The 8,427-nt window shown below is 46.6% G+C and overlaps 1 protein-coding gene across 1 annotated transcript; it reads right to left on the reverse strand.

Annotated features, from left to right (window-relative positions):
- Positions 1 to 756: 756 nt before the first annotated feature.
- Positions 757 to 3,864, reverse strand: GDF2 (growth differentiation factor 2). The gene is made up of 2 exons (XM_074999836.1): positions 3,519 to 3,864; positions 757 to 1,703 (listed from the first exon to the last, which is right to left on the reverse strand). Exons 1-2 carry the CDS (start codon positions 3,862 to 3,864, stop codon positions 757 to 759), a joined length of 1,293 nt encoding a protein of 430 aa, XP_074855937.1.
- Positions 3,865 to 8,427: the final 4,563 nt, after the last annotated feature.

Raw genomic sequence — 8,427 nt, forward strand, 5'->3', positions numbered from 1 at the left:
GGCCCACGGCTGAGAGGCGGCTGTTCAAATCCACTCTCCCCAGCAGGGGCTTGACTCAGGGGTCTCCCCCTCCTGTTTTGGGTGAAGTCAGGTGGCCTCTGAGCATGCCAACATGACTGGGTCAGAAAGGCGCTCCTCCGCCTGTCTTGTCTAGGCTCATGGATTGCTTAGGCGGGAGACAGGCACTTTGGAAACCTTAACTGCAAAACCTGATGCCAAGTGAATCTAGGTGCCTATAGGTTAAGTCCATAGTCTATGCAGACTGAAGGATGCCTACTACTACTGTAGATTAAGTAGCTGCTGAGCAGAGGTTTTGGGGAACATCAGAGCCATTGGGTTGTAGGTGCCTAAGTCCCTTTGTTGCTGTGGGCCTTAGAGCCTCAGTTCCCATTAATTTCTGGGGCTTCTAAATCCCTTAGGCTGCTCTGACAGTCAGGATCCAGGCAGCCAAATTCTGTGCTTTGCAACCGCAAGGATTAATTAAATTAACAGAAAACTGTGTTCAGATTCTGCAGGATATATTGCTGTGTGTTATTAAATAGCGTATTGAGTTTTCAGTCACACAGTATGGCAATTCAGGTTTCATTATGCCCCATTATATGCAATTTATTTACATTCTTGGAGAGCTTGAGGTTTTTTTTTTTGTTTGTTTTTTTAAAGAAGCTTGTCTGCATGAATTTACATTTACATCAGTAATGTACAGATTTACACAAGAGCAGAAAGGTTGGATCTTGCTCTGAAAGCTGCTGCCCTGTATTACCTGCACCCACATTCTGCTACTTTCATCCCCTCGTAATTATATTTCAAAGTGGGAACCCCAGCATCATCCGTGTAGAGGATGGAAATGGAATCCAGTTTGGTAGGAACACAACAGGCCTTGGCAGCTTTCTTGGGGTTTTTGAGGTGCACTAAGGTTTGAACGATAGCATGTTTCGTAGGGGTCACGTTGTCTGTCAGGGGGAAGAAGCAACCCCCTTTGCATTCAAATGCATCGTAATCTTTGGGGGCAATGATCCAGGAATCCCAGCCGATGTCTTGGAAGTTCACATGGAGGGAGGTTCTCCGGCAGTGGTTGTTACTGGTGCTTCTCTTGCTTCTGGATGAAGGTGGGTGGTGCCTGGGGACCAATAAGGATTTTCCCTCTGTCTCCTCATCTTCTTCAGGTGAAGAGCTGTTCTTTGCTAACTTTTTCAGCACACTCTCCTGCTCATGAACAATCATCTCACGGAGTTCCACTCTGGTCTCCTTGGTTCCGTTGCTGCGGTCGTTGGAGAACACTATTAACAAGGGCAGATTTTTAGTGTTGGGAGTAACACTGATGTCTAGCTTCCCACAGGCGAAGTCACCCAGGGTTTTCCTCTCGACAACAATTTCAAGCTTGTTTTTAGTCTTAGATTGGTCTGCCCTGACCCATCTTTTCACAGCTCGGGACACCTCGAACATTTCCCAGCCACACTCCTGGATATCTTGGGAGACAAGGAATATATTGGTGCCTTCTCGACTTCCCCAGAGGTCTTTATCCAGAACATCGTAAATGACCAAGTTGCCTTCCAGTCTAGAGTGAGGCCCAGTGTCCCTATTACAGGAGATGTGGAGTCTCAGCTCAGCTCTGGTGACATCTTCGTGCCGTGGGATAGAGACGTTGAAGATCAAAAGGTGTTTCTGAAATAGATTTTCTTCTGGTGCAGCCATAGAAACAACATCTGCAACAGGAAATTAAGAAATGCTGTCACCCTGACACCAGTGACAAAGCTAATGCAATGAGGACGAAAGCACTTAGTAGGCTGCATGTTATGTTTCAGAAGAAATGTCCACCCTCTGCTAGGAGCTGCTGGGAGTGAAGTTACACCATGGCCACTCCAGAGTTATGGGTTTAAAACCCAGAGGGGGAGGTCCCTACTGGTGACAAAGCCACGAGGGATCAAGTGGCCGGTGTCCACAGTAACCACACCTTCAGTTACGCTCTGTGTGTGTGTGTGCGCATGAGCATGGCCTGTGCACACATAAGGAGCAAACACAGCCCCGAAAGTAGGTGGGGTTGGCTCATAACAGGGAGCTGATTGGTGGGAGTGTGCAGATGTAGTGGCTTCCCACAGAGGCACTAGCAGGAACTAAAGCTTATAGTACATCTCCCACCACCATTAACTTGCCCTGATGTGAGTTCCCCTTCTCAGGTGCAGGGATACTGTAACCTACCTCCTCTGGTTTATATCTGCCTCTGCCAACATAATTGAGTGTCCCCAATGTTGTTAGCACAAAACAACTTGCCCTGGGGAAGCATTAATAAAGACAGTCTTTTAAAAGCCTGAATTAGAAGCTGCAGGCTTTGGCAATCTTGGTGGCTTGGTTATCAGATAGGGCGCCTTTTGCCTCTAAGTCCCTGGTTCTGTTCCAGCCCAGATGGATGAGGCTTGACTCTCAGGGGTAGAGCTCCTATAATAGCTGCTGAAGTCCCTGGGATCTAGAGGTGTCAGGTATGTCTAGAAGATCAGGTTGGTTATGTTTAGGAAAGTTGCCCCCAGTTGATGGCTGCCTACAGGTCTGGGTGGGATGGGTGTCAATCCAATTTCTAACACAAGTGTCCACCTGCCAAAAACATCTTCACAATGACAAGAGAATTGGCCAGGGAGGCTGCACCTTCTGCGTTGGGGCTGGGTGTGCTCATGCAGGAATGTGAAGATGGCTGGAGCACTATTGTCGGTGCTGTGTCTAGATGGAAACCAAGCAGACATTCGGATTTGTCTCAGATGGTTTTTTTGCCAACACCACTTTCACTTAACTGTCCTCACTTTTTATTGCTTCTTTTGATGGGCCTTTAAAAAAATCTTTGAGTTGTGTGTTAGCTGAGAGGGACACAGGACATAAATTGTAATGAAGGGGATGCTGGAGCTCAAGACATTTTTTTGCATTCATAACTGATGTAGCAAGCCCAGAGATGCCAGGACTATGAACTCCTAAGCCTGGAGGTTAGACATTCTGGGGCTCAGCCTTGGCAATGTTTGGCACAAATTAATCCCTGGACATGTGGATATTTTACTGAGTTGGGCCTGATCCCAAGCCCCAGCTCCAGTCACTTTAGAATGGAGTGTGGGGGCTGGTGTTGATAGCTGACATCTGGAGCCACATTTACCATTCAGCGCCGATCTTTCTAAAGGGCTGGAGCAACGGCATGGAGCCAAACTTTCTCCAGCATTGGGGATGTTTGAACATCAATATCCAAATTTTACCACTCAGCCCCAGATCTCTAGCTTTGAGGAACAAATGCAGCGTAATCGAGTTGTGGTGACAGCTGAATCAGTGTAGGAAGAAAGGGGAGATTGTACAATGTAAGATCAAAGGAAAGGACTAGAAACCTTGAAGGTTATAATAAAGTCAGTCGAAAGGATAACAAAACAGATGGTGACTGGGATTTTCAAAGAAACCTAAGGGAATTAGGCTCCCCATTCCCATTGGGGTTTGGAAATGACTCTCACGGTTCTCTGGGAAACCCCCATCTACATGAGTAGGACATCTCCTACCTTCTGTACTGAAGCTCCGTACAATGTTGGAAGCAGGGATGGAAGACTTGTCGGTGGTGTATCTGTTGTACAGGTCAATCATGAACTGAGGCGGCTCCTCTCTAGACCTCTCTTGTGAAGGGACGCCAGATAAGTTCAAACTCCTCAGGAAATCTGCTTTCATGTTCTCCAGGAAGGTTTTAAAGTTGAAATGGGACTCGCCTTCCACCTCTGCGGGATCACCAAAGGGTTTATCGGAGTTCTCTGGGGCTGACAATTTGCCCCAGGCTTCCAAGGGCTTGCCCCTCGTCAAACACACGATGATGTTGAAAACAGACAAGGCGACCATCACCCCCAAATAGTGCATTTTTCATGGGTTGGTCTCCGTCAGAAAGTGGATAAAGGACAGGGATATTCCAGTCGCTTAGTGCTCTTCTGTCATTAGAGGCAGAAGAAAGGGAAACAGACGGGAACCGCTGGAGTGCCCTTTGCAAATCACTTTCTTGAGCTCGTTTGCAGCCTGTTGCAAACCCCAGCCTCTTGTCAGTTGTCAAGCAGATTGGTTGTACACTTGCCCTTATCTCAGGCCCTGATCCCATGCTTCAGCTGCTGTTATCTAGCAAAGCTCTTAGTTAATGAAGATTCTATAAACATCTGACAAACACATGTGGCTGGACACTGTATGCTGCAAAGAATCCACATTTTGCAGCAGGGTCGTCATTGCTTAATTATGTTCTTTTTTCGTTTTTTTCCCTCCCCAACATTGACTGGACTTCAGAGGAACTTTTTTTACTGGAGGCGGAAGGAAGAGGAGAAGATTCTGGTTTTCCTACGCCCCCCAGTCCCACCCCCAATAATAAAGGGAATAAGAACAAACTCCTCTATTAGCCATGAGCAAATATCACCCCTCAAATCTATACCATGTCCCCTCAACACAGGGGTGAGCAAAGTTTTTAAGTTGGGCCCCATTTTTCATCCCTGCCTGTCTCATGTAATCTGAACAAATGGAAACATCAGTTATGTTCTTTCTTTTTTTTTTTTTTTTTTTTTAAAAAAAAGACCTCCTTTTGGCGCATGCAAGAAAATTAGTTTGTTGTATGTAAAACTTTATTAATCAGTATAGAAATGTGAATACACAAATATAAAAACAGTGACACAGTTCAGCGTTTTTAATGAGAGGGATGAGCCTGAGACCCAGCAGCTGATTGTGCTGCACCCCCCTTATGAAATTTCATGCCCCTCCCAAGGAGCCTGACCCCCACTTTCTGCACCCTGGCAAATGCATGTCCTCCAAAAATCAACCATCTGGCGGAACCCTGTGCTTTTGCAAGCTGTGATCTCACGACAATACAAACAGTCTTAAAATTTCCTTCCATTTATCAGCCAAGAGTCGCTATTTGTACACAGTGAGAGATCTGCCTTGTGTCAAATTTGCCCCCCACTTGTTTGTTGCTGGTCCATTTTTAGTTTGCATCCTTTAGTGGAGCGGGTAAAACATGCTGGCTTTGTAGTACGTTATGTAATGTATCTTCTTGGATTCTTGTACATGAGGTCGTTGGTTTAACTAGTTCATTCCTATGTCAGTGCAACTGTAGCTAATGGTTGCTGAAGATAAAGCCAGGCCTATTATGCCTGAGTGAAACATGAAGTCCCTAAGAAGACACTGAAAAGGAGCCACAGAGATGTTTGATTTTTCATGAGAACACAGAGCAAGGCAAAAGAAAAGTCTGGTAGAATTTGTGTGTCTCAAGGAGGAAAAGCTCTACTTAAGATATTAAAAATATGACCTGCAATTGAATCTAGTTTCGCATCATATGATTGTTCCAATTCACTCATCTAAACATACACGATAACTTTACCTAACCTAGAGAGCCAATTAACCCATAGTGTCTGAGGGCTATGTTGCCTCATTGGTATGATATGATCTCAGATCCCCTAAGCAAATGATCTCGTTGCAAAGACCCATGCGAAGTTCTGCATCGAGATCTCCTAGCTGGTCTTTTTTCAATTTTTTAGCAAGGCATATCTACCCAGCTGCTCAAATCAATCTCCCTGCAACTCAGTTAATTCCACCTGTTTCTCTTCAAAGGAGACCTGGAATCCTTGGTTCTGGTGCATGCAGCTGTTTCTAGGAGGGTCCTGGCATCAGAAAGTTTAAAGCCAGAGGACAGAAACAAACAGTCCAGCTGTGGCTGCTCTGCTCATCAGCTGCAAGGAACTGGAATCTCTCCAGAGTGGCTGGACAAGTGCCCAGCTTACAGGGAACGCTGCCTGGGAGGGGGACTGGATGCAGGAGACGATTCTGAAGTAGGGGAGATGTGTAAGAGGTGGTGCAAGGTCTCAAAGGCAGTTTGGATGCAGGAGGGGGCTGTGACCTGGTTGTGACCTGATGCAGGGGGCTGGGTACCAGGTGCAGGGTCTGGCCCTTGGGAGACTCGCTGGCTGCCAGAGCCCCACACACCACTCAAAGTGGCTGGCTGCCAGGGCCGGAGTACGTATCTTTGCACAGTGTGGGGCGGGGAGGGGGGAGAGTGGGCAGTGGCCTTTGTGTGCTGCCCCTAACTGCAAGCTCTGCCCCTGCACTTCCCATCAGCCACTTTCTGGCAGGGACTGTGCCAGAAGTGTGCAGAGAACCCCCGTCCCTTCATGGCGTGCGCCATGCAGAGACACACATGAGATGTGGGGCCCGGCAGCCAGGGAGTCTGCCCAAGGGTCCTGCGGGGCTGCACAAGGCCAGATCCAAACAAGGTCAACATTATCTAGCACATTACCAACACTTCCACTGCTTACTGGGCTCTAGTGCCCTTGCTGTAAATAAATAAATAAATAAATAAAATAAAGGAAAAAAAAAAAAGGGGGGAGCCAGTACTCAGCCGCTCGCCCCATCCTTCCACTGCTCCACCCCAGCCTCGGCTTGGGCTACCGAGGTACCGGTACTCAGTACTGGCAAGTACCAACGCGAAAAGAAGCACTGTAGGGCTCTCCAAAAGACATTGAGGGGTAAATTCCAGCTAAGGCACAGCACAGAACACTGAGAACTTGGATTGGGGGCCAGAAACAAACTTATGGGACCGTAGGAAAGTTGGCCACATCTATGATAAGTGGTTGTCCAGCTCACTAAAATCATGCTGGACTACGGATGTTGCTGGACAAGAGAGTTCCGGATGAGAGAGGTTCAGCTTGTACCTTTGTTGACCAACCTTCCAAGTTGAAAGAACAAAATCACGTTGGTTTACCCAGACCTATTTTCCATAAAGCCGCATCAGCGGGAATGAATTTATTCCCATCTCTTTGTCCTTTAGTGTTTGACCTACAGGTCATGGTTCCATTAGCTTGTCCAAGACTGATTTCTTGCTAACCTGCCTCACATTAAGCAAGTCAATGCACTTGCTCTTTTAACGAATTGGCACAACATGAGCAGGCCTCCAGTCTTCTGGAATTGCTTAATTATTCTGCTGTTTATTAAACAGTAACATCAGTGGACCAGAGGTCTCCTCTTGCAATTCCGTTTGTAACACATGGTGCTCAGGGCCTGCTGATAGACAATATCTACAGGTTGAACCTCTCTAATCTGGCATCCTTGGGACCTGACCAGTGCCCAATGAGTGAATTTCCCAGACCACGGAGGTCAATATTATCTAGCAGCATTACCATACTTCCACTGCTGACTGGGCTCTGAAAAGACATTTAGGGGTAAATTACAGCTAAAGAACAGCACCGAACACTCACAGCCAGGACTGGTGGCTATAAATAAACTTAATGCGACCACAGGAAACCTGGTCACACCCAGAATAAGTGGTCATCCAGCTAATTAAAATTCTGCTGAACCACAAATGTTGGAGGACAAGAAAATTCCATATTAGAGAAGTTCAACCTGTACTGGAGTAAATATATTTTTGTAACAGCCCCCCAGTAGCTAACTGACTGGAATGTATTTCCTCAGTTAATTTGCTCATCAGTGGGATGGTTTCTAGGGTACTCTTAGCGAGAGATGGAAGTGAGTGAACAAACACACTTCAAAAGAAGACTGGGAACAGGAGCCAGAATGTCATTCCCCCAGTGGCAGCTGGTCACATCTGCCCTAGTAAGAATGGTCTTAAATGAACCAGAGCTGACATCTTCAGAGCAAACAGATGCTCAAATAGCCATTTAGCAGCGAAGTCAACTGCCTAACAGATCCAGCCAATTCATTTGTTCAGTAGGAGTTGCATCTGAATTTAAGTGCTTGAGAGCCAGTGTTTTTGTATTCTGGTACCATTCAAAGGATTGGGGACCCTTATACTGGGCACAGAACTTAATGTTTTCAAACACAGGCTTAAAAACCCATATTTAGGTACTTAATAAATTCTTGATGTTCTGAGCCATTGCAACTCCTGCTGAAGTCGACAGGAACTTCATTCCCTGAGAACCCTGAAAAATAAAGCTATGACAAGCCTAAATATAGATTTAGGAGGCTAAGTTTTGACACCAGTTGAAAATGTTGGCCACCATCCTTGCAAAAGGGCCGAACGCAGTGCATAGCAGGAGATGTGCTGCTCAGCGATGGGTCTGCCACTCCCTCCGAAGGACAGATTTTGGCCAAAAGTTTCCTGTAGGAGAGGGGAATGCTGCATTTAGTTTAAATAGCAACCAAGTAGAATCTGAAGCCAGAAAATTGTCATCAGAGGCGATGTCTAGATTGCAGGCCGGGAGCCTTCTGCCAACATCCCCGTGACCCTTGTTCCACAAGGAAGAAGGGATATGTTGGCAGAGAGGGTTTTCCCGATATCTGACCCCATGTAGATGGGCCAAATGTTGGGAAAGCCTCTCCGAACAGAACTGTTGGCAGGAAATATGCAAACACTCTGCGCAATTGGGGTACCTTTTGCTGGCAGATTTCTTCGAGCTCGCAAGCATCTTGGTCTGTCAAATGTTGATACCCGTTCGGCCA

This window comes from Carettochelys insculpta, chromosome 7 (assembly GCF_033958435.1).
Source record: "Carettochelys insculpta isolate YL-2023 chromosome 7, ASM3395843v1, whole genome shotgun sequence".
NCBI lineage: Eukaryota > Metazoa > Chordata > Testudines > Carettochelyidae > Carettochelys > Carettochelys insculpta.